Genomic DNA, 26,351 nt, shown 5'->3' with positions numbered 1-26,351 from the left:
CCTCTCACAAACTGATATTAAACCAGATTTGCTCTTTATCTCCCCTCGTATCTTTCCAAGTTTTCCTCCCAAATCCCTGATTTTCTACTGTCTCCATGTCTGGTAGGGAAGTTCTCCTCTCCTGAGCATGTCCAGGACCCAGCACCTCATTAACTGTTAATGATTTGGTGACGGTATCAAAGCCAGAAGCCCAAAGCTCCACACAACCTGTGGGAAAATTATATTTAGATTTAGATTTAATATCTAGATATAGATGTAGATTTAGAAGTAGGTATTTACATATGTTTATATTTTAGATATTTATATATTTATATGAATTGTTATAGTTAGTTATAGTTGTTATAGTAGTTATAATTATAGTTAGTTATAATTAGTTATAGTTATAGTTAGTTATAACTAAGTTATAGTTATAGTTATATAGTTATAGTTAGTTATCGTTATAACTAAGTTATAGTTATAGTTATAGTTATAGTTATAGTTATAGTTTAGTTATAGTTATAGTTATAACTGAGTTATAGTTATAGTTAGTTATAACTAAGTTATAGTTATAGTTATATAGTTATAGTTAGTTATAGTTATAGTTATAGTTATAGTTATAGTTATAGTTATAGTTATAGTTATAGTTATAGTTATATTATTTCTCTAGTGAAACTGAGACAGAGAGATCTCCCAGCCACTGAGGTTTGCTGTGTGGAGGGTGCCTAGGAGGATTCAGAGCACGAATTAGAGCTCTCCAAGAACACTTGAAACATCCCAAACCTTCCTGGGGGTGAGTGAGGAGCCAGGGAGGGAATTGCAGATCCAGCCCCGACCCCACCAGCCCCGGGGCAGGGAGGGTCAGGGCACAGCCGGGTCTCCCAATTTAACACCACTGAGTCCAGGCTGAGCATTTATACCCAAATGAAGGGCGGGGAGAGCTCAGGCACGGCCTGCATCAGCACCAAGCTGCCCGAATTCGCTTTTGCCTCCCACTAAAATCCATCATTTTGGCTTTTGCCCCCCAGTCCCTGGGCACACTCCGGGCTCTGGCGCTGACATCAAATCCCTGCGGGCTCCTGACCCCTCCTGCTCCCCACAGAGCTCCGGGGGTTTGCACTGGTAGGAAAATTAATCCACAAACACCAGAGCTTTATGTCCAAAAAGGAGACAGAGGAGTCCTTTTGCTTTATTCCAATAAAGGGAGAGGCCATGGGGCATCCCCTGGGGTCTCTCGAATTTTTGCAGGACACAACCTCCCTTTTTATCCCAATTTCCAGCCACATTTCCCTTCTCTCTTTCCCCATTTCTTGAGAGGTTCAGACTTCCCAGAACACCTGATACCAAAGGTTTCCCTCTAATGTATAACCCTCCCTTTTCATTTTTAATTCTTACAGAATTTAGGGTTTTCCCCCATTCTTTCTTTCATCTTTCAATGTCCAATTTAATTTATCAGCAAACCTAAAGTTTATTTGTAAAAGCAAATACCTTTTTCATTCATCAATCAGTGGAATCCTTCCCATTGTCTCTTTTATCTCTCAGTGCTGGTTTTATCTACCAGCAGACCCACAGCTTGTTTGGAAAGACAAATCCCTCAATCCTCTCAATACCAGGGCAGAAAAGCAGCTCCCTGCAGCAGGAGGGAAACTCGGGCACCAGGAGAACAAGACGCTGCAGAAGTTCTCAACTTCTTCCAGCTCAAGCCTGTGTCAAAGGGATTTTCACAATCTAAATGAGAATATCCTCCCCATTCCCCTTTTATTCATTTATAAAGTCACTTTGCTAATGGTGCAGGCCGTGTTTGCTGCTCACCAACTCCCAAGCAATTTATTCCAGCTATTTTCCCCCAACAGCTGCACAACCAGAGAGAAATTCTCTTCCCAGCAGAGGCAGGAGAAAAGGATATTTGTCTTATTATGTCTGGGTAAAGCTATCTGCTTATTTGCTGCTCAGAATTGTATTTACAGAGCACAACAAAGGCAAAGCCAAGTGCACTAATTGCTGCTGCTCAGGTAGAATATTTTCTGCTCACCCTGAGCCCTGCATCAGTGGGGCTTCATACTTTATCTAGCACGAGTGAGCTGCACAGAGGGGTTTTATTATTCACCCATCACTGCTGTTTCATTGCCTCTGTATCTTCTGAAAGGAGGGAGAAAAACCTCAATGATTTCTTGCTTTTCAAACCAGGATTGCTGAGGGTTTTTTTTTCCGAGCTTATTGCACGTTGCAGACAAATAAATCACCATTTAAATCAGCCTCATTCTGAGCACACAGATGGAGGCTCCTCCAGAGGGGAAGCTCTCCATATCCAGGTGCTTTCCATCCTCCTCTCAGTGGGCTCCACATTCCCTGGCTCCCAAGGGATGAGCACAGAGCAAAAAGCAAACCCGCAGAAGGCAAAAATTCCAGCCCACAAATGGTTTTGTTTTCTATCTGATCAACACCAAAAATCCTCATTTTACCTCTGCTCCAGCTTATTTGGTTACAGAGCATCTCCCCAAGGCTTTGTGCACACAGCAGAGCCCAGGTCAGGCCCCAGCCCCCAGCCCTGGGGGTTATGGCCTGGAAGGGGGGCTGGAAATGGGGTAAATTGTCACTGTAGGACACAAAATAACACAATGTGGACACGCTGCTCTTTCTAGGTAAAAAGAGACTTTTTAATTTCTGACTCTAACATTTATAGATTCCCAAAAGTGACAGTGGATTGGAGGGTGACAGTGCCACCTCTCCAATGACACTGGACAAACCAACAGTCCATCAAATTTCTCCTCCTCCATAAAAGAATGCAAAACAATGAGTTATTTACAGAAAGTGTGTGAGGAAGTCCATTACAAGAATGTAAACATCAGAAGGCTTAGAAAATCTTTAAAAATCAAGTGAATTGGCCTGAATGTAGTGACAGTAAATTGGCCTGAAAAGATCAGGGGGTGACACTTCCCCTGCCCGCCATTTCCTGTAGAAGGGAAAAATGCAGAATGCAGCCCTTGCCATGCCCACAGCTCCCTGCACCTCCTGGACATTGACTCATCCCAAAGGCTCTGCTGGGCTCTGGGGAATTCTGTGGCTTCTGCCAACCCCTGTGGGAGGGACAGGGAGGATCCCCATGTGCAGCACTGTCTGTCCCTGCAGAGTCACGGACCTGCAGCAGCAAATGGCCAATGTGCCACACCAGCCCTTCCTAATGCCATCTCCTGTCGCCCTTGGCAGAGTGCAGAGCTCCAAGGGTTTAAACAAAGCCTGGCTTTGCCAAGGCCCTGCTCCCAGCAGGGCAGCTGGGACACTTTGTAATGGGGAATTTAATCCCAGCTCAACACCAGGCTCGGGTGGCTTCACTGGTGCAAGAGCCAAAATGAGGGATGCAGGACTCCAGGGGCTCTCCAAAATGCAGTTTATTGTACACAAAATGCAGTTTATTATATCCAAAATGCAGTTTATTGTATCCAAAATGCAGTTTATTGTATCCAAAATGCAGTTTATTCCATCCAAGAGGTTACAGCAGCCCAGGGTCTCTGAGCTGTGCCCACAGCTGTCAGCTCCAGCTGCAGGCAGGCCTGGAGACCCTTTGGGTTTGGTCACAGTGCATTCTAGACTTTGCTGAGCATCTTCATACAGCAGAACCAACCTATACCTTAACTATTATCTACAGCCTATCATAACTACTGTAATTAGCATATTCATGTCACTATTCTCCAATCACTCAAAGTTAGCACATTACAGTTTAAGCCAGAAGTTGTTTTTCAGTTTTCTTGCAGTGGAAAATTCTGAGACCTTTTTCTACTTGCAGCTTTGCTGCCTTGTTTGCCTGTGCTCTCTTCCTGCTTGGTAAAAACATCTTCTTGTTTGGGGTGGGTTTATCCTTTGCTCTAAGCCATAAAACCCCTTCTAACTAACACACCCTTTGCCTCCTTGGTTATCCAGTGAGACTGGCTCAGCAATTCTTTTCTTCAATATCAAAACTTGCTTCCATCTCTATTCCTTCATCAGACTCTACATTTAAAAATCTTTCTGCTAAGCACACACACACCTGTGAGACTTTCTTGTCAAACTTTCATCCTTCCCAACACACTGGCAACCCCCAGGGCAGGTCTGGAACCTTGATCTCTCCAGGAGCAAGGAGGGAGAGGAGCTGCTGCACAAGCCCCACCTTTGCTGGTGCTGATTGGGTGTAAAATGCTGGGGACACCCCTCGTGCCTGAGCTTCCTTCCTCCCACCCATCCCAGGGGGCTGCTGGGTCCTGTCACAGACATCTTTTATGGAAAATCCTTTCCTTAGGATTTTTTTCTCCTGAGAAGCTGAGAGGCCTCAGGAACAAAATGTAAGCAATGGTTATCTGCTGCTGTGGAATGCAACAGGTGCATCTGGGATTGGGCTCAGGTGGTTGTTTCTCATTAATGGCCAATCACAGTCAGCTGGCTCAGACTGTCTGGTCAGTCACAAGATTTTATTATCATTCCATTCCACTTCTTTCCTTTCAAGCCTTCTGATGAAATCCTTTCTTCTATTCTTTTAGCATAATTTTAATATATCATTCTCTTTTAATATAATCTATATCATAAAACAATAAATCAGCCTCCTGAAACACAGAGTCAAGATTCTCGATCTCTTCCCTCGTCCTGGGACCCCTGTGAACACCAGAGGCTCCCTCTGATGCTGAGAGGTGACCCAGGTGCCACTCCCTGGCCGGGTGCTGTCCCCTCCTGTGGCACACAGGGACCTCCAGCAAGAGCTTGTGTGTGTCCCCAGTGCCACCAGCAAAGGGGGAGCCCCAGCAGATCCCTAACCCTGAGGGGCTGAGCCCTCGTTAATGACTCTCACAGTGGTTAAATAGAGATTAAAAGCAGAGAGGAGCAAAAACTCCAGTGTGGGGCTGAGCCTGTGCAACCTCCCCTTCCCAGGTGAAGCACACTTTCCCCACTGGCAGCACCCAGCAATATTTGCTTTTTCTGGGCATTCAGGCCATTTCTGGCCTGAGGAAGGGACAGGGAGGCTGAACCTGACCTCCCTTGGCACCAGCTCCTGTCCCCTCATCACTGCCATCCCTCCTGCAGCCTTAAACTTGAACCTCAGGCTGGTTCTGTCTCTCCCAGCCAGGACATGGAGGCCCTGCCCTTCCTCCAGTGACAGCAGCAGAGGCTTTTCATCCAGCTTGGAGCAGCAGAAAGGAAATTAAAAGGGTGATAAGGGAGCTCCTTCAGCAGACAAGGGAATATTCTGTGCTAGCAGGGAGATAAAGTAATATTTCTTCCAGCTCTGGCAAAGGCTCAGAAATGAGACATGGGGTGAAATTCCACATTTATAGGGATTTTATAACTCTTACCTGGGCTGCAGGATAACCATCAGCCTCGCTCATATTTCCTCCTCAGAGGAGGTCACAGCAGCACAAAGAGAGGCAAGGAGTCTATAAAGAGAAGCCAGATTAGCTCCAGTATCCAGGATAATTTTGTGGCTTTGCTCACCCAGGCCAGCCCAGGGCGATGGGTGCTGCCTTTGGGTGCTTTTCCAACACCCCCTGTGCAGCATCAGCCAGGACAGCTCCTCAGCTCGGTGTGCAGAGGGTTTGCAGTGCCCTGGGACCCCAGAGCTGGATCTGAGCCCTCCAGGGCCCGTCCCTGGGAGCCCTGGAGCAGGAGACCCTCAGGAGCAGGGACACCTGGGGGGTGCAGGGGGAGGGAGCCTGACCCCAGCAAGGCCCCCAAACCATCAGCTGCCTCTCCTGCAGTGAGGGACCCCATCCCCAGTGCCCCCCGAGCTGTGACGGGGGCAGAACCCCAAAAAGGGCCCTCACACCCCCTCCTGCAGCTCAGAGCAAACCCACAGGGGCCCCACCTTGGGCTGGGGGTCCCTGACCTTCACTGGGGGAGCTGGTGGGAGAAGGAAGGGAGCAGGGGAAGGAAGGGGAGCAGGGATGTTTTATGGAGAAGGAAAAGAGCAGGGATGTCATTTGGGGAAGGAAGTGGAGCAGGGATGTCCCATGGAGAAGAAAAGGAGAAGGAATGTCCCTTGGAGAAGGAAAGGGAGCAGGGATGTCCTATGGAGAAGGAAGGGGAGCAGGGATACTCCATGCATGGAAGGAGAGCAGGGATGTCCCTTGGAGAAGGAAAGGGAGCAGGGATGTCCCAGGGAGAAGAAAGGAAAGCAGGGATGTCCTATGGAGAAGGAAGGGGAGCAGGGGAAGGAAGGGGAGCAGGGATGTTCCACAGAGAAGGAAGGGGAGCAAGGATGTCCCATGGAGAAGGAAAGGACCAGGGATGTCCCATGGAGAAGGAAAGGAGAAGGGATGCTCCATGCATGGAAGGAGAGCAGGGATGTCCCACAGAGAAGGGAGCAGGGACGTTTCATGGGGAGGGAAGAGGAGCAGGGATGCCCAGGGAATAGGAAGGGAGCGGAGATGTCCCATGGAGAAGGAAAGGAGCGGGGATGTCCCATGGAGAAGGAAGGGAGCAGGGATGCTCCATGCATGGAAGGAGAGTGGCTTCTCCTCCCGCCCTCTGGAATGAGGGCTCTGCCCTGGAACCCTCCCTGCAGCCACAGGGATGAGTGGGGGATGCTGTGGGACTCCCCCACACCCCACCCAGATCCAGCATCCAACCATGGTGCCCCTCCCTGGGACACCCCAAAGATGCCAAAATCCCCGGGAAAAAGCCAAGGAGGGATGGAAGGATCTTTGCATCTTCAGCAGAGCCAAGGGGAGGTGGCTCAAAAGGAAAAGCAAAGTCTGGAGCCACGAGCAAAGGGGGCCCTGCTGCCCCAGAGCCTGCAGCAGGTGCTGCCAATGTGTTAAAAGGGAAGAAATCTCCTTCAAACAAAAGTAAAATTGGGGCTGCAGCCAGGCTGAGTGCAGAGCAGTCAGGGCAAAATATTCACGTTAAATTAATTTTGCTTCAGGGTAAAATATTCACATTAAAATTGGTGCATCCTTCAAATGAGGTGTCCCAAGGAGCCACTGCCACCAGTGAGTGGGGTCAGCAGAGTGGCTGAGGTGGCTTTGCCCACATTTCCTGGCTCCTGACCCCTCAAACCCACAGCAGACATTTTTGGGGGGGCTTTTGGCCTCCCCTGTCCCTGAGCTGGGGCTTGCTGGCATTGCAAAAATGCCTGTGCAAATTAACCCCCCCCTTGCCAGCTCATCCTTAATGCTGGAAAAGTGCTGGGATACAAGTTGTGTTTATTTAATTATTTGCAATTATTTGCACAGAAAAGTGAAGGAATCCCCCAAAAGTGCTGGGGGTCACTGGGGCTGTGTTTGACTTCTACCAGGATCCCTCTCCTGTCACCCCAAAACCTTCCCACCCTCCACCTCAGGGAAATGCTGACTTTGGGCAAGTCAGGCCCAGAATCAGATTTCTCTGGGGGTTTTCCACTTCTCCCCTTCAGTCAAAGCACATTCTTTTAATGACAGTGTTTAATTATGTAATATTGAGCTGTACTATTGTAATTAACCCGTGGTTAAACGGGCTGGGGCTGTGAGGGGCCAGGGGTGCCTTTGGGGGCCCTCGGGTGCCTTGGGGACCCTCATGTCCCCACAGCTATGGGAGGGAAATCTTCCACAATTCCAGCAGCAAAATCCATCATTTCTCACCCAACCAACCCAACCCCACCAACCCAACCCAACCCAACCCACAGACACCACAATTTATTCACCACCTGCCCAGTTTGGGAGGGGGACGAGGTCCCTCCATGTCCCCCCATCAAGGTCCCTCCGTGTCCCCAAATCCCAGCTGGCACCGGGCCAGGCCTTTGGGAATATTTTAAACCTTTCAGAACATTTAAAACCCTTTAGGAATATCTTAACTCTCTAGGAATATTTTAACCCTTCAGGAATATTTAAAACCCTTTAGGAACATTTAAAACCCTTTAGGAATATCTTAACCCTTTAGGAATATTTTAACCCTTTAGGACTATCTTAACTCTTTAGGAATATTTGAAATCCTTTAGGAATATTTAAAACCCTTTAGAAATATCTTAACCCTTTAGGAATATTTTAAAACTTTTAGGAATATTATAAACCTTTTAGGAATATTTTAACCCTTTAAGAATACCTTAACCCTTCAGGAATATTTAAAAACCTTTAGGACTATCTTAACCCTTTAGGAATATTTTAACCCTCTAGGAATATTAAAAACCCTTTAGGAATATTTAAGACCCTTTAGGAATATTTTAACCCTCTAGGAATATCTTAACCCTTTAAGATTATCTTTACCCTTAGGAATATTTTAACCCTTAGGAATATTTTAACCCTTAGGAATATTTAAAACCCTTTAGGAATTTCCTTTAGGAATGTTTTTATGGGATTTAGGCTGGCAGTGCCTCAGAGCTGTTGTGTCCCTGGTGCCAGGGAGGGCTCTGCTCAGTCCCAGCACCCCCAAACCCAGCCCTGGCACAGCCAATCCCCCCAGAGCTCCATGCTGGGAACACCCCCAGGGATTGCTCCAGGCAGATTCTCCCCCTCACCTCCTTCCTCACTATTTTTGATTTAATTTTATTTTATTTTCCCCCCTGGCAGGGAGACATCCCAGGAGCCCCAAAACTCAGTGCTGCCCATCTAGGACTGGAATTCAAGCTCCCAAACTTTTAATGACAAAATGTAAAAAAAAAACCAACCCCAAATCCCCAGAATAAACAGCAAACAGTCACTCAGGCTACTTTTCTCTACAGGAATGGGTTTTTTTGTTGTTGCTTTCTTCATCTTAACCCTGAACAAGAAGCAGTTCAGCCCCACCATGGGCCATCCCTCTCTCAAAGCAGACAAAAAAAGCCAAACTCCTTTTAAAGCACTTTTTTTCTTTTTTTTTATTGATTTCATTGAAAACAGAACAAGAAAATGATCAGAGCCAAAAGGCTGCCCCTTTAAAACTGTCAAAAACATTAACAGAAAAAAATAATAATAATAAACATGATGGCATTATGAATGTTCTAGAAGAGATGAACAAAAAAAAAAAAAAACTTGTTACTGCACTAATTACAGTATTTAAAGATATATGCAAAAAAAAAAATTAAGATAATGACCTGCCCAGCCACCACACAAAAGGTGATGGCAAATTTATTCACACTACAATACTAACAATTTAAAAAAAGTTTTGTTTTTTTCCTGCATTTTTATACTAAAATCACTTTGTTCTTTTTATACAATTGATAAGTTTATATTCACGTGGTGAGCAAAAATCACACCAGAATCAGCACCGTTTTGTTTTGTGGTTTCTTTTTGTTGTCATTTTGGTTTTTTTGGTTTTTTTGTGGGTTTTGTTGTTTTTTGTGGGTTTTTTTTTTAAGCTTTTTTTTTTCTTTTTTTTCTTCCATGTTTTTAATGCTTGTCCCCGATGTTTCAATAATGGTAAAAAATAAATCAGTTTATTGAAACCTCATAGCGTGTGGCTTAAAAATCAATCCAAGGTGCCCAGCGTGGAGCAAAGGGATGGGAACAGACGAGCTGGTGGCAGCTGGGATCTTCTCACCCTGACACGTCTGTCCACCCCAGCCAGTCCAGGTCCTCTATAATATATATATCATTCACTTTATCTTTAAAAAAAGGGGAGGGAAAACTGGTTTTCTTTAGGAATTAGTGTCTTGTAAAATCCTCTTCAGCCTTCTCTCTCTAAAACCACTGGTGGGATGGGGTGAGGGGAATTCCTTCACGGAGGAACCCAACACTGAGACAGGAGCAGGGCGTGGAGCAGAGCTGGTCTGAACGGAGAAAATCCAGGAGGGAGAGAGCCAGGGATCACAGGGAAAGGTTCTGGGATTCTTCTCATCAGATGAGAAAAAAGCCGTGGGGTTTGGAGAGAATTGAGGGTATTTTGTAGGGCCCCACCACAATGTCCTGCGAGATGGGGGAGGAATTATTCATTCATATATTAAAAAAAAAAAAAAACAACAAAAAATCAACAAAAAAAAAACCAACCAACCAACCAAAAAACCAACCAAACCAACAAAAAACCAACCAGCACAACCTGCCCCGGGGCTGTGCCACGCAAACCCAGAGGCAGCTCCCTCCCAGGAACCAAGTCCCATCAAGTATCCAGAGTTTGTTGTGGCTGAGCTGGAGGTGAGGGGCGGGAGGGCTCCAGGACACAGCGACATTCCGAGGACGGGCGGCTCCCCTGCCTCTGACAACACTCAGCGCCTTCACAGGGGAGGCCAGGACAGCTCGGGTGGCCAAAAAACCAAAATGCAACAGCCACCCCTGCACACAGAGCTGTGAAACCCAGCAGCTTTCCAGGAGCAGGGAGGGGAGAACATCATCACGGAGGTGGGATTTGCTTTCACTCCTTCCTCAAGTAACAGTCGGTGGCACAGCCCTAAGTGTCACAAACCCTTGGCTTTCCTTGAGCGGGGTTTTTTTTCCTTTTTTTTTTTTTCGTTTTTTTTCCTTTTTCCCTTTTTTTTTTTTTTTTAATTTTCCGTGTGGTTTTGTGTCTTTTCTTTTCTCTCTCTCTCTCTTCTTTCTGTTTAAATGGAAATTGCGAGGGTATGCGAATGTCTGGGGCGGGAGGGGCGGGTGTCAGAAGGGGCCGGCGGCGGTGGCGGCGGAGCTGGTGTCGGGCAGCCCGTTCTCCTGCGTGTCCTGGGCAGAGGTGCTCGCCTGCCGCTGGGCCAGCGCCGAGCTCGAGTGTTTGCACTTGGGTGAACCGCACTGACAGCTGAAGAATTTGCCTTTGATGTCCCAGAACCTGTCCCCGTAGTCGAAGCTGCGAGAGAGAGAGAGACAGGAGGGCTCAGTGAGCGGGACATTGGTGCTGCCACAGCTGAAGAGAACCTGGCGTGGGTTGGGTTGGAGCAGCCTCAGAGATCGGCCTGTTCCATGGGCAGGGACACCTTCCCTTAGAGCTCCAGGGACCCAGGGGCAGCCCCAGCTTCTCTGGGCACCCTGTGCCAGGGCCTCCTTGCCCTCATTGTGGAAGACCTCAGCAGCGTGTGGCTACAGTGACCAGGGAGGCCACAACCCGACAGACTTCTTCCTTTATCTAACACAATCCATCCCTGCCCTCTGGCACTGGGAGCCATTCCCTGTGTCCTGTCCCTCCATCCCTTGTCCCCAGTCCCTCTCCAGCTCTCCTGGAGCCCCTTTAGGCCCCGGCAGGGGCTCTGAGCTCTCCCTGGAGCTTCTCCTCCCCAGGTGAGCACCCCCAGCTCTCCCAGCCTGGCTCCAGCCCTGGAGCAGCTCCATGGCCTCCTCTGGGCTCTCTCCAGCAGCTCCAGCTCCTCCCTGGGCTGGGGCAGCTCTGCAGGTGGGGTCTCACCTGAGCACAGGGGCAGATTCCCCCTTCCCTGCTGCCCACGCTGGGCTCAGGGGTATGAGTGGACACATCCAGGTCATCCTGGAGCTCTGCAAACTTCAGGAGGATCCCGAGGGCCCAAACCCTTGGAGCACAGGGATGGAGGGAGGCAGCTGGGGAGCAGCAGAGCTCTCAGAGTCCCACAGTGGCAGGGGTGGCACGTACCCGATCTCCTCTCCAGCCTCTATGTGCCGGGTGCTGAAGAAGGCGATGCGGGGGAAGCGCAGGTCCTGGTGGGACATGAACACCCGCACGGGGATGAGGTTGGGCTCGCACAGGTGGTTGATGAAGCGGCTGATGTTGCCATAGAAACGGGCGTCGATGCAGTAAACCTCTCCATCCTGGGGAGAAACGGGGCAGGGCTCGTCAGGGCACGCTGGGCTGGGTTTATTGGCTTTAATAAACGAGCAGGCTCTGCATTAATGCTGCACACAGCTCCAGGAGTAGCCAGGCAGGGCACTCGTGTGGGTTTGAATGGACTGGAAACACACACACAGACTTTTATACTCAACAGTATCCTGAAACCAGAGCTTACTGCACACCCCACACACCCCAAGAGCTGGTTTTGAACACCCTGGCACACCAGTTCTCCCAGTCCAAGCACCAGTTTGGCACAATGGGATTGATGCTCAGTGCAGACACCTTACGGGTAGCAGCCCCTGGATAGGGGAACAGGCATCTGTTCTGTCCTCTAATTGAACATGACAGCTTGGAAACACAAAGGCAGAGCCTTGAGAAAACACAGGGTTGTGCAGATAAGAGTGAAAGTGAGAACACAAAAATTCCCTTTCCAGAGAGCCCAGAGAGCTGTAATACTTTGTTTTCCTTGAAAATAAAAGAACCCCCCTCAGGGCTTTTTATTCCAGCAGAGAATGACTGTGCAAAGCAGAGGCTTTAATTACAGAAGCTAATTTCAGTTGCAAAGAGGCCAAAAGCAAAAGGATCCATTAGTGGTGCTCCAAGTCCCTTTTGGACAAGCACCTCAGATCATTAATGGATGAGCTGTGCCACGTCACACTCGGGGCTCAGGAGCCCAGAAAAATATCCCCAGAACTGGGGGAGGCATCACCCCAGCAGGCCTGGAGCACACACAGTGTCACCAGCTCTGATTTCAGCAATCAGTGATTTCACTGCCTCAATTTCATCCACAGAAATGCCATGGTGGGGCAGGATGCCACATCCACATCCACAGCAGGACATGGGACACTCCAGGATCACCTCACACAGGGCTCTGAGCAACAGCTCAAGGGACAGGGACAACAGAAACCAAAACCCAGGCAAACAGAAATGACAACCCAGATAACAGAAATGACAGCCCAACCACTGTCACCATTCCAGCCTTTCCTTTGATTTACACAGGACCTTGAGAGCCCCCAGGGCTGGGATTCACACCCTGGCAATGCCCCATCACTCTGGAGGACACAAAACCTGCTGGCTCTGCCCTGCCCTTCTGTGCCCAGCCTGATGGGCAGCTTTAGCCATCCCCCAATGATTTGGTGCCTGCTTTTCTCCAGATGTTCCACCTTGCTGTCCCTTCCTGCTTCCCTGAAGGATTCCCAGGAGCCAGCACAGAGGTTCTCCCTCAGGGCTAAGTAAGAGGCAGGGCCCAGCTGGGCTCTGGCTCATAAACCAGGCTAAGCCCTTTTCAACTTCTTAATTACAGTCTGACCCCCTGTTTGCACACCAGATTCATTATTTATCTTTTCTCAGCCCTTGAAATGTGTGTTGCTTTAAAGAAATGAGAAAAAAAAATAAAGCAAAGCTTCTTTGTCACAAGCTAATGACAGAAACAAGGCACAGAGTGTTTTACAGCCTTCCTTGGAAGCCTCCCCACTCCTGTCAGTCCCCAGCTCACTTTTCTCACTTCTCCTTTCCCAGGGGGAGTCTGAAGTCATGGCCTTGCTTAAAACTTTTAGATTGCACTTTGCAAATCAAAATTTCTGCCCTGAGAGCCCTCACAAAGCAGTGCAGGGGAACAAACAGCAGCAGAAGCCCCTGCCAGGGTGGATCCTTTCTGAGTGAACAGGGTTTGTGGGGTTTTTTTTTACTCTTTCAGCTTATCATCACTTCATGAAGAACTGACAGAGCTGCCAATCACACAGGTGCCAGGTTGGGAGCACCAAAACCTGGACAATTGAGCTCAGGATGCTCCAAGGGGTTTGGCAGAAGAGCATCTTGCCCAAAAGTGGTGTGGGCAGCACATGTTGGTTCTGCTGCCCTTTTAACCAGCCCTAACTCTCACCTCAACCACCTTTCCCCTAAAGCACAGCAATTGTGCTCTCTGCGGGATTTCACTGCACATCAAGATGGAGACAATGATTGTCTGGGCTCTTTTGAGGAGTCAGGAGCTGGGGTTTGTGTGTGGCACCCTGCAGACCCAGTACCTTGTTGTCCAGGTCGAAGAGGTAGGAGTCCTCCTCACGGACATCGGCCTCGGAGTCGGAGATCAGCTCCCCAACGTACCTGTGGGCACAGGGACAGGCAGGAATGAGATCACAGGCCCAAACCCCTCTTTGTGGGAGAGAGAAATGCCCCAAACAGCAGCCCAGCCACAGATGGGCAACCACAGCCACAGTGCTGGCCATCTCCAAGCCACCAAACCGAGCTCTGTTAACCTCCAGCAGGGAAAATCTGGCTCCAAGCTCCACCTCTTCAGAGCAACACTTAAATAATATTATAAATTACATTCATGATATTAAAACCACTTTGATATAAAAATAAATCCATTTTTCCTGAGAACCAAGTTTCCTTTTGCAAATCTCTCTGTTGGCCAAGACCAAGACATGAATCCAAGTCTCCTGAAGCTCCTGGTCAGACTCAGGCTGTCCCACAACAGCTGCAGTGCTTGTGCTGCTCACAGCCCAAAACAAAACACTTCTGTCTGCCCCTCATGTATTTCCCAGGATATTTTGAGCAATTACAGGCTACACAACTTCAAAAGTTTTGGTTTAAAAGTCTTAGGTTTGGTTTAAAAGTCTAACCTAACCTGGCAGGATCCCTGGATCCCTTCTCAATCCCTCCTGAACCAGGATAAATGTGAGCTGTGGTGCCAGCTACAGCCACCCTGTTGTAAAGCAGGTGACAGCAGGTGACAGGCAGGTGACAGGCAGGTTCTCCAAGGAGAATGAAGCAGGTGCTGCTTGGCCTGGGCTTGCTGAGAACAACCACACAGCCAGAGAGGTCTGGGTTTGATGCAAACCCCCTTGTTGCAGGAGTCCCCACAGCACTGGTGTTCCCACCTCTGTCTCCCCATCTCCATTTTCAACAGTTTTGGACTGTTGAGATTCAACACTTCCTGCCCTGAGCTGCTTCAGTCAAAGTAAGAGACTCAGAGTGGAGGGACTGAAGGAGGGTGTGAGGAAGAAGCAGCAGCACAGCAGCTTTTCAACCCAAGGCCAGGGTTTGGAGCAACCTGGGGTAGTGGAAGGTGTCCCTGCCCATGGTAGAGATGGGATTTAAGGTCCCTCCCAACCACCCCAGTCTGTGTTTCTGTGATTTTGGTATGCAAGTGTTCCCAGCCTGCAATGAAACAGGGATTATTTCAAGGAAAGGGTTCACCACATGAATAAATATTCTTTGCAGCATCAACAGAACTTCCATGGCCACGCTCTAACAGCATTCCTGAAGCCCTCAGGCACATTCCAAGTGTTAAACAACTGCCTCCAATCCCCCAGGGCTCAATGCAGCATTGAACTGCCAGGCTGGGGAGGAGGAGAGCCAGGAAACATGAACCTGGAGAGGATCCCTGAGCTCTGTGACCAGGGATTTTTGGCTGTAGTTCCCAAGTGGGAGCCTCCTGTTTGCCCTCACTGCTCCACTACTGGAAATCACCCACTCCTTGGAGGCCTAAAGCATAGAAAGGTGGCCAGAGAGGGAGAGAAATTGCTGTGGAAAGGCCCAGCAGGCAGCAGCAGCTGAGAACAGCTGAATAATTCTGCTCAGAGAGGCCCCGTGCCCAGGGAGAGCCACTGCAGGTTTATGAAATAAAATACCACCACCAAATTAAAAATCATTGGTTTAATGCTCCTTTAAAGCCAATTCCTGTAACTCATTTCCTTTCCAGGGCTGTTCAAAGATATTAACAGGTCCCTGATTTTCCAGGCCCTGAGTTAGGGAAGGATGTGCAAGGGGTGCATGTTCCTCCCAAAACCCAGCAGGAGCCCCTTCATTTAAGAACTCCTGTGGCCAAGGCAGTGCCTTTCTACCCAGCAGATGTTCAGCACACTGATGGCAAATAACTCCATCCCTGAGCTTCCCAGGGCCTCTCATCACTGCTCAAACAGCCTGGGCATGAGTGAGCTTGGAACAGATGATCTTGGAGGTCTTTTCCAACCTCAATGATTCTGTGATCAGAGGGGACTCCATGCAAAAACCAAGAGCAATGAGCAGTCCCTAGCACAGGCTCCAGGGTTTTCCACAGGATGTGGGAGACAGGAGGCCTGGCTGGAGCTTCTCTGCCTGGAGGTGTGGCTGAAACACCTGCCTTGATGCAGCTGGAACCTTCCTAAAGCACCACTGGAACAGAAAGCAAATATCCAAAAGCCATAAATGGATGGAAAAGGAACAGACCAGATCCTCTGGTTTCTGCATCCCACTAACTCCCAGCCTCTCCAACAAAAGGCAGCAGCAGCTGTGCTGTTTCCAAAAGGAGCAGCTCCACCACCTACCAACCAAGCATGAACAGAGCAGATCCAACCCAACCCACAGCAGCAGCAGCAGCAGCACAGAGTGAGCAACAGCAGCTTCTGAACAGCACCAAATTCCAAGGCCAGGGAGAAAGCTGCCCATGAGCACAGCCCTGAGGGGCTGCAGAGCCTGCAGGCTCCATGGAGCCCTGTGGGACAGGAGGGTGACACTGCCACACCTCCCCTTGATGCCCTGTGCAGGCTGCCCTAGAGCAGAGGCTGGACAGAGCTAAAGAATAAAGCAGGGATTTATTGAAAGGATCTCCTCCATGGATCCACCTTGGGCAGCACAAGAGCCCAGCCAGGGCTGCACCCAAGATGAACCAAAATGGTCCCAAAATGCACAGCCAGGCACGGGGTCTCTCCCTTGGATCAGTTCTGCTCCATTTGCACCTTGCAGTTCATTGTCCCATTCCAGCTTTAGCCCCTGCAGTCCCACCCTGCTTGTTTTTCTCTCTCCAGCCCACGGTGTTTGTGCTCTTGGGCTGAGATCTGGGTCATTTGTCCTTGGTGCCCAGCTGAAGCAGGAATTGTTTTGTCTCCCTGCTCTGTGCACAGAGCTCACCATCCCCTGATGTGAGCCCAGACCCACACACTAAAGCAGCACAGAATGTGAAAAACAGAAAAGCTGAATCTGAGGCATCACCCTTGCCAAGCTGCTGCTTCCAGGGCTGTGCACAAGGGACAGGAGGCAGTTACAGACTCACAGAATCATCAGGGCTGGGAGAGACCTTGAGGACCACAGAGCCCAGTCATGAACCCAGCAGCACCATCACCCAGACCACGTCCCCAGCTGCCACATCCAGATGCCTTTTGAACACTTCCAGAGGTGGTGACTCCAACACCTCCCTGGGTGACTCATTCCAATGCCTGACCACTCCTTCAGCAAAAAGCCATTTCCATAGCTCTGATCTGAAGCTCCCCTGGTGAAACTTGAGGCCATTTTTCCTTTCACTGATTCCCTGGGAGCAGAGCCTGACCCCCCCTGGCCGTCCCATCCTGTCAGGAGCTGTGCAGAGCCACAAGGGCCCCCTGAGCCTCCTTTGCTCCAGGCTGAGCCCCTGCCCAGCTCCCCCAGCCTCTCCTGGTGCCTGTGCAGAGTTCCAGGATAAAGGTCACACCAGTAAAGGTCACACCAATACAATCATCCTTCCAAAGCAGAGCAATAACCACTGGACAGAGCAGCTGCCCACCCAGGGCTCTAATGCAGATGTTTAACACAAAATGCTCTGCCAGAGGAGCTGCTCCTGGGATCTGCTGTGTCCTGGCAGCCCTGAGCACTGCCAGCACTGGGGCTGCTTTGCAGAGAGGAGGAAAAGCAGGAACCAGGTTTATGTGCTCATAAAGAATCACAGGAAGGACTCATGGAGCCAAGGGCTTGGATTTGGTGAGTGAGAAAATGAGTGTGTGCCACAGGAGGAATGTGCATGGGCACGACATGAATTAGCTCAGCTGTTGAGTAAGCAGCTCATTTAGCTAATGAAGATAGTACCCAGCAGTGGAACAGTGCCAGCAGCTCCTGGCATGGGCTGGGGGCAGTCAGGCTGGGGGATCTGCACCCCATCAGCCCCAGTGCTCTGCAATGTCTGTGTTCATCACCCCTTCCCTGGCTGTCCCCTCTCTGCCTGCTCCTCCTGTGTGCTGCCATTCCAGCAGGGTTTGCTCACGTCTCTGCCTTTTGTCCTTGCAGCAGTTTCCTCACAGGTTCTGGTCTGTTCTGGGCACTGCACCACAACCCTGGGACCTTTGGTACTTATGGACAGCCCTGCACAAGGACAGGCCTGAGACACTCCCCACAAACAGCAGCTTTTGGCTTTATCTCTAAAAAAATACTTTAGCAGCTGGCAGCTCCTGACCCAGAAGAAATACTTGGCCAATTCACTGCAGAATTATCTTTTCCTTTATTTTTTCTTTTGAATACTGCAATAATCTTCCTCAATCCCTCACCCAATTCCATAACACATCATTAATTAGTTCTAAAAACAACCAGCAACTATTTCCACAGTGGACATGAGTCCAGCCTTATTTAGAAGATCCTCAGTCACTGTAGTATTGCAATGAAGGAAACACTTTCCAAACTATTTAATAAAGTGCATATACCACTTTAAAGCCTCAAGCTGTGGGGTCTGATGACAAGGTTTTCCACTTGACATAAATCTGAACATTTCTGTGCCTAAGTACTTTATTGAGTCAGGGCCAAAACATGTGCTTAACCCCTAAGTGCCTCCTTGCTTTGCTGAATCAGACTAAGCCAGAGCTGTGACACTGGAAAACCTCTGGAGAAGTCAGGACTGAAGCAGAGAAAATTGTTCCCCACTGCCCTGGCCTGCAGTGCCCCATATCTGTGGCAAACACAGGAGTTGAGCACAACCCAAATGTGCTTTTCCCCCATAGTTTGTGTCTCAAAGGCAGAAGAGCTGAGCACAGATCCCAGCAAGACAGAGGGAAGCAGAGAAAGCTCCACACTATGAGAAGCAGGACAGACAGGGCAGGGAATGGAGTCAGGAAACCTCTGGTGAGGGCAGACAGCTGGGCTCAATGCCAGCTTGATCTGCATGAAAACCTCTCCTTGAAGGGGAGCAAACCATGTGTGCCCTGGGGAACTGCTGGGGCTGCTGGAAGCTGCACAACTTACTCCTGGGTTTGGGAAGTGCTGGGGTTTTTGGGATGGTGAAAGCTGAACATCTTACTCCTGGATTTGGACTGGATGGATTTGCTGGGCTGCACAACTCAGTGCTGGATTTGGGAAGTGCTGGGTTGCTGAAAGCTGCACACCTTACTCCTGGATTTGGGAATGGATGATGGAAGCTGCACAAGTCACTCAGTGCTGGATTTGGGCAGTGCTGGCGTTTTTGGGATGGTGAAAGCTGCACAACTCAGTGCTGGATTTGGGCAGTGCTGGGGTTTTTGGGATGGTGAAAGCTGAACATCTTACTCCTGGATTTGGGAATGGATGGGATTTGCTGGGCTGCACAACTCAGTGCTGGATTTGGGAAGTACTGGGGCTGCTAGGATGGTGAAAACTGCACACCTTACTCCTGGATCTGGGAAATGGATGGTGGAAACTGCACAACTCAGTGCTGGATTGGGAAGTGCTGGGGTTTTTGGGGATGATGAAAGCTGCAGAACTCACTCAGTGCTGGATTTGGGCAGTGCTGGGGTTTGGGAATGGTGAAAGCTGCACAACTCAGTGCTGGATTTGGGCAGTGCTGGGGTTTGGGGATGGTGAAAGCTGCACAACTCAGTGCTGGATTTGGGCAATGCTGGGGTTTGGGGATGGTGAAAGCTGCACAAGTCACTCAGTGCTGGATTTGGGCAGTGCTGGGGTTTTTGGGATGGTGAAAGCTGCACAAGTCACTCAGTGCTGGATTTGGGCAGTGCTGGGGTTTGGGGATGGTGAAAGCTGCACAACTCACTCGCACACGAAGGTTCCCAGAGGAATGTCCTGCATCGTCCGCACTCCCCAGCCCATCTTTTGTGTCCGGTAAAGCTGCAACCGAGTCCTGGAAAAGAGGAAAGGAGGAAATGAAGCCACACTGATGGCAGCACTCCATGGAAAGGATGAATTCTCATGGAGAGATGAGCAAAAAGCCAGCACCTTCCATCAGCACACACTCCCAGAGGATTTTAATATTCACCCTCCCGTTCTCACCCTGCAGGGATGCTCCACTCCCACAGCTCCCAGCTGTGGGCAGATGCTGGCATGGAAACAGCCCAAGGACAAGGGACTGGTGCCAGGCAGCCCCTTCTGCCTGCCCAGGTGCACACCAAGGGGCTGGAGAAGAGGGGACAGGGCTGGATGCTCCGTGTGATGGTGATTTACAGAGGATACAGATGATTTACAGAACCACACCAGCAGCATTTCCTTCCCGTCCACGCAGCCCTGGGGGAGGCAGGGAAGGTGGAAGGGGATTTACAGCAGTGGAGTGGTGCTGAGGGGGAAGGCAGGAATCTCCCAGGGACTAAAGAACACCTTGAGCTAAGTGCTCTGACCCCTCTGCCCTCTGCCAAAGCCAGGGCATTCAGCAATTCCATCATATCCAGCTGCCTGGCTGAAAGACAAGAAAGAAAAGCTGCAACTTGAGACTTCTTGGTGTAATAGCTGCTCTGTGGAATTTTACTGATGGGGTTTATAGGCAGAGAAACAATCCTGTAAGTCATTCTGCCTCCTGCTCAGCCAGAGCCTGAGTTAAGTGCAGGATGAACAGTCTCCAGGGCTAGGAAAAGCTTGCTCTATCCCTGAGGGAACCAAAACCCACTCTCAGCAACACTGTTATCGGAATTAAGTGAAATCTGATGCTCACCTTAACTTCCCCCTGTTGCTTTTCCCAGTACTTCTCTTCCCCCACCCACTCCCTCCTGCACTGTCAGCTCAAACCAGGGGATGTGAACTTCATCCTGTCTGCCACTGCCTCACCAGGACAAACCATGACCTCAGGGGAGTCACTGCCCTCAGAGAAGCAGGGTCTAACCCTGGGTTTGGAGCTTGGGGAAGCTCCCCCAGCTTTTGGCTGGTCCATCAGAGCAGAGCAGAGCTCAGCTCAGCTCTGGGCTCTGCTCTGGAGCCGGCACCGGCAGCAGTGGGGCCGTGGCTCTGAGCTGAGCCTGCCAGCTGAGCTGGGCCAGGCTGCCAGCTGGATACGTGTGCTCTGCCAGGCAGAGCTAATTTGGAGCCAATCTGATAAAGGAAGCACTGAAAACAGAGCAGCAGCACCCCTGTGTCAGCTGCAGCCCCAAGGCAGGAGCCTTCCCCACTGCCTCTGCAAGGGACTGTGAGCTCTGCCCAGCACCTGACCCTCCTTCCCAGCAGAGCTGCTTTCCCTGGCTTGTGTGGGGTTCCCAACCCTTCCCATCTTTCAGAAAAAAACACTTCAGCAAGGCAAAAAAATGCAAAAGCAACAGCTCTAGCTGTACAGCTCCTGAAGAAACACCCACGGAGGCACCGGAGCTTGGCAGGGAAAACCAGAGAGAGGTAAAGTTCTGAGGAAACACATCGAGTTCCTTCCTTGCTTATTTTTAACAGTGCAAAATGTCATTGAAACTACAAAGCTTGCAAAAAGAGTGTTGTCAGCACTACAAAGAAATTCTAAAAAGTTGGGATTTTTTTCCAATGGGATGCCTTTGAACTTAGTGCAGTGGCAAACTCCTCCATAGCAGAGGTCCAAACCAAAACATTGACATTTTTAGCCAGGCACCAAAGTCCCAGCAGTCTAACCTGGAGCAGAGAGGCCAACAGGCATTCAGGTATCCAGTTCAGGAGGAATCATGCCAAGAACTTGTAAATTTTAAGGAGCCAAGTCTGGGCATGCTGGCCTGTATTTCTAATCTAGACTGCTGGCTTACAAGATCTCTGAATTCAGACTCTGCAGCTCTGTTGCTGTCATGTCCTTCTCAGCTCTCCCCCTGAGACACCACACTTGGGCTGTGCATGCAAACCCACAAGCCATTTGTATGTTTTATGGTCAGCTGATGAAAGAACACTGCAGTTCCCACCTGATGGTGCCAAGAGCAGGGTGCAAATATTAACTGAGATGTTAATTGAGCTCATCAACCCACTGCTGCTCCACTCCCACTGGCAGCACGCAGGATCCCACTTCCATCCCACCACCCCCAGCTTCCCTGCTGGGTTTTGTGGGATTATGGGGGAGCTGAGAGCCACAAGGCTGATTGGTTTGGGGCTGGTCCTGCCCAGAGCAGCTGTGTTTGCCCCTCCTGCCCACCTGAGGCCGTTCTGAACCACCCGGTTCCTGCAGGTTCTCCAGCACGAGCACGCGTGGTTGCACTCAAAGATCAGGGGGGGCTCAGCCATGTTGAACTCAGGCAGGAGTCGGCCATCCTGAAGGAGAGAACCACCCCAGACTGGGTTATTTGTCTGCTCCTGGCATCCCCAAAACCACAGGCAGATATTCCCCCCAGGGTAAAAACAGGCCAGAGAACCCCATGGTGAAGTTGTGCCCAAACCCAGCGTCAGAGCTCAGGTTCTGCTGAGACATAAACTTTAAAGAATGTAGGGATTTTAGAGGAGCTGAGGTTTTAGTTAGAGATAAGCTTTATTAGAGTTAATCAAAATAAATAGGTAGGCCTTGATGAAGTTAAGAGTTAGTAGTTAACTAATAATTCATTGCTTGTCAATACAATGTTTGATTAGCTGGGTTTATCATGAAGAATATAGAAACTGATAAATAGCTTTTAGGAACATAAGATAATTGTAGCCTCCTCTGTTCTGAAACCAATTAAAGATGGGGAATGGGAGTTCTACCAAGGGTTCATTTGTCATGTTTGCATTGAAAAGGTAGAAAGGACAGAACAAGGAAGACTTCATTTACTTCCTCCTTTTGGGGCCCCTCCCCATGAAAGGGACCACAGACCCATTTCAAGGAACAAACTGCACATGCTTAATGACTTTTGAACTAATTACCATGGGAAGTGGGGAATGGGATGTACCAGAGTTATGAATATGCATTTGTATTCTGGGTATTCAATACTTGCACAGATAAAAGGACTCTGTTATCACCTGTAAATTGCAGTGTGTATTTGGGAGCTATCCCACAATAAACATACACTTTCTAACTTTAAAGTGTTAGAGAGTTTTTGTCCAACACAGTTGGATATTGGTACTAGATCAATATCCATATTTTTAATAAATCACCCAAGTGGTTTTGCTCTACCCTGACAGCAGCACAGTCACCACTGTCACCCACAGCTGACAAACAGCCAGAGAATTTAGATTTTTGCTGCCTGCTATCACCCTACACAGCATTAAAAAAAACCCCTCGCAGTGCTGTGCAGAAAACTGGTGTGCATCATCATCATTATTGCCATTTGCTGTGCTGGAGGGGAGAGATGGATGCTTAGTCTGCCTCTGGAATAAAGCCTGAACTTGCAGAGTCCAAGGCCAGTACACCCAAGTTCTGTGAATCACACTACATTCCCAAATAACACTCCCAAAAAAACCTACAATTCAATTATTTACCAACATACAGGATAAAGGAAGTGATGGATGTAATTTTTCGTATTTAACAAATTTGGCTTTTAAGCCTTGAGAGATGTAATCACCTATTAATGTGTAAATAAAATGGCTACAAAGCCAAGAAAGATGCCAACACTCCCTCTGGGAGAAACCTGCAGAGATTCACAGAACTTCTGATCTTTGTAGCACCTGCCCAAAGATGAATCTCAAAACCTCCCTGGAGGGTTGAAGCATTTACCCAAAACAAACCTGACCTCTGGCAATGTGGCAGTGAAAACATCTTTACTCTGTCTTCATCCAGGAGAATCACAATAAATAAAAGCAGATTTTTAAATATTCTCTTTCTTTGTTTACATTCTCTCCCTTTGTTTACATCTTACAGCACTTTCCACGTTGCTCTGAAATGGAAGCTGATTTCACACTTGGATTGTTAAATGCTCCCTATCACATGAGTGTAATTAATGGCTCAGTTGGCACAAGAGGAACACAATAAATAACACAAGAAAAGCTGCCCTGAGCAGGCAGTTTGGATTATCACATGTCTCAGAGCTGAGACTATAACTTGAGGCATTTTAAATCAAGAAGAAAGGAGTTGGAATCACAGAAGCAGGGAATGGTTTGGGGTGGAAGGGGCCTCAAACTCAGCTCATCCCAACCCCTTTCATGGGCATAGACATCTCCCACTAGAACAGGGTTGCTCCAAGCCCTGTCCAACCTGGCTTTGAGCTGTGCAAGGAACTGAATTAGGCAGAATTCAGTTGCCAGGCCCTGGTGTGAGCCAGGAGGGGGCTGTGTGTCCTCACCTTGTCGTACCAGCAGCGCATGCTGAGCTGGCCACACATGCAGTTACTGGAGGAGCAGTCGTCTATACAGACACAATACTGCAAGAGAAGCAAAGGGTTAATTCCACACCACTCACGCCCCTGAGGCTGCAGCTGGAGGCTGGGTCAGGAAACCACATCTCCTCCTCTTGCTGCAGCTCCTCACCAGAGGCATCACCAGCTTCACCAGTCAGTGGCAGTTCTACTCCATTGGTAATTTCTGTGTGCAATGAGCACCAAAGGACTCTGCCTTGCAAGGAAGGATCTCATTCTGAGCCAGTCTCACTGCTCAGGAGAGGATGTTCCCCTGTTGTAACCCTTCCCCATGCCCTGTGAGCTGTTCTCCACACCTGAGGACAAGGAAAGCTCCAAGGAGGGACCAGAGCTGGGAGATGATGCAGCTGTGCTGTCTCAGTCCTCCTCTGCTGCTTCCCCAGCATCCCCAAGCCAGCACAGCCCTGCCACCAGGCTGCTGCACAACAGGGACTGGCCCTGGGAAGGTCACTTCAGCCACCTCAGAGCTGTGCCCAGCAAGGTCTCACCCTCACCCTGAACCTCCCCATCTCTGCTTTCTCCTCCCAGCCCTTCCAGGGCTGCAGCATCACAGCCAAGACCTCAGCCTGGCTGCTGCAGTCCATGGGAAGGCAGCATGGAGAAGGTCTCCCAACAAATCCCTGACTCTGCAGCCTCAGAAGAGAGGACAAGGATAAATGGGAGCCACATCAGCCAGCACCAGATGGCCAATGCTACAGCTGAACACAGAGCTCAGCTTAAGCCTCAAAACTGAAGAAAATCAAAATCCCATCTCCTACAACAAAATCCCATCTCCTACATCTCCAATGCTACAGCTGAACACAGAGCTCAGCTTAAGCCTCAAAACTGAAGAAAATCAAAATCCCATCTCCTACAACAAGAGCTGGAGGTGAGGCACTCACCCTTAGCTGGAATTTGATGGCAATATCAGGACTCAACATTCCCATGTGGAATGCCAAATCTGTTCTGAGGAGCACTGCAGAGCCCAGAACAAGAAGAAAGCAGGATCCCTCACCTGTAAATGAGTGATGTTCCTGTCAATGTCCATCGGGGAGGTGACACAGTTCTGTGACACGTATTTGTAATTGCTGGGGCAGGGCTCGCTGTCCACGGAATTGACACAGGGGATGGGGATCCGCTCGTAGCCCCGGGCAATGTCTCTGTCGTGGAGAAAGAACTGTCACAGAGGAAAGTCCCCCAGACAAGGGGCCATTCAAATGCCATCCTGGGCCAGAGTCACCGAGCACTCGAAGCCATTCAGACTAGAACAGAGCTCGTGTTTTCCCACCCTGCCTTACAGATGGTTCTTTGTGCTTGTATTTCCATTTGGAGGATGAATTTGCAAACCATGGACTGAATCAGCATGGGCTTAGCTCTTGCTAAGCTCACACTGACCTTCACACCAGCTTAAGAAGGCACACAATTCTTTCTTAAAGCAGCCTTCCCTGTGCAAGAGCTCAATATCATGACCCACAAGCAAAGCCAGCCCTATTCTCACCTGCTCACCACCTTCTCTATCTGGGCAGGCTTCTCAGAAGATGATTCTTTGAGAGTCTTGTTCATCTGTAGGGCCACCCAGACCTGAGAGTTAAGGCTGGAGCACTGGAGCGGGGTCTCACCCTCCTTGTTCTTTAAAGTGACATCCGAGCCACGGGAAAGAAAGAGACTGCAAAACAGCAAGGAAGGATAAGGATTCCCCAGGAGAAAGCAGGCAAGGGGAAAACAAGCTGAATCACATCCTCCAGCCAGCCCTTAAGGGACTGTAGTAGTGAATAATCACCTGAGTTTTCTTTATTAAGCATGGTTCAGTGAATCCTTCTGACAGAAGCTCTGGGCACCCATGAGAGCTCTGGGCAAACCATGCCTTGCTTCAGGTACCTTGCTGGTACCAGCCTAACTTCAGACAGGCTTGAAACTCTCTGGCAGGGAAAGATATGGGGTGGGAAGAGTAGGCTGGAAATGGAAGAGCCCCACAGGAACCTGGTGGTGGACTTGGCCCTCGTTTATACTCACCAGCTTTTGGTGAGAACATGATGGCTTTATTCAGAGCAGGGATGAAGCAAAGGAACAAAGGTAACAGGGCACCTTTTTACCATGCTAGTGGTGGGGAAAAAAAGCTTTAATCAAGGAAGCCTGACACCTTCCTGCTGGGAAGCCCAGGCTGAGCACAGCCCCTCAGACTCAAACACGCCACATTTTCTGAGCAGCTCTGGCAGCAGCTGGTAGCTCATACACCCCACCCCAGGAGAAAAACAAGCCCTCCATCGCAATCCTGGGCTGTGTGTAAAGAGCAAAGGCATCTCAGAGGCTCTCCTGAGGCTGGCAGGCAGCAGCAGGGGGGCAGGGAGGGCTGGGCAGGGCACTTACACCACACACTCGTAGCGGTTCTCCCGCGCCGCGATGTGCAGGGGCGAGTCCCCGTGGATGTTCACGGCGTGCAGGTCACACTTTGCTGCCAGCAGGATCTCAGCTATGTCAACACAGCCAGAAAAAGCAGCCCAGTGCAAACAAATGTTTTCCTCCTGGAGGGAAAGAGAACAGAGAGGAGGTTGTTTAAAACCCCATGGCTTTGGGGGTTCCTTCCTCAGCTCT

General features: G+C 49.5%; 1 protein-coding gene across 12 annotated transcripts in view; it reads right to left on the bottom strand.

The window, feature by feature from the left end:
- Positions 1-8,741: 8,741 nt before the first annotated feature.
- Positions 8,742-26,351, bottom strand: part of EHMT1 (euchromatic histone lysine methyltransferase 1) — a 122,967-nt gene continuing 105,357 nt past the window's right edge. For all 12 annotated transcript variants that reach the window (XM_036393881.2, XM_036393889.2, XM_036393884.2 and 9 more), the window contains 9 exons: positions 26,127-26,281; positions 25,258-25,425; positions 24,775-24,919; positions 23,709-23,786; positions 21,656-21,771; positions 19,352-19,438; positions 13,635-13,713; positions 11,416-11,591; positions 8,742-10,662 (listed from right to left, as the gene is read on the bottom strand). In XM_036393881.2, coding sequence (XP_036249774.1) covers positions 10,476-10,662; positions 11,416-11,591; positions 13,635-13,713; positions 19,352-19,438; positions 21,656-21,771; positions 23,709-23,786; positions 24,775-24,919; positions 25,258-25,425; positions 26,127-26,281 — 1,191 coding nt within the window. In that variant the 3' untranslated portion in view covers positions 8,742-10,475. The remainder of the gene's footprint in view (positions 10,663-11,415; positions 11,592-13,634; positions 13,714-19,351; positions 19,439-21,655; positions 21,772-23,708; positions 23,787-24,774; positions 24,920-25,257; positions 25,426-26,126; positions 26,282-26,351) is intronic.

This window comes from Molothrus ater, chromosome 20 (assembly GCF_012460135.2).
Source record: "Molothrus ater isolate BHLD 08-10-18 breed brown headed cowbird chromosome 20, BPBGC_Mater_1.1, whole genome shotgun sequence".
NCBI classification, from domain to species: Eukaryota; Metazoa; Chordata; class Aves; order Passeriformes; family Icteridae; genus Molothrus; species Molothrus ater.
The sequence above is the reverse complement of the archived record's forward strand: the minus strand, read 5'-3'. Positions and strand labels throughout refer to the sequence as shown.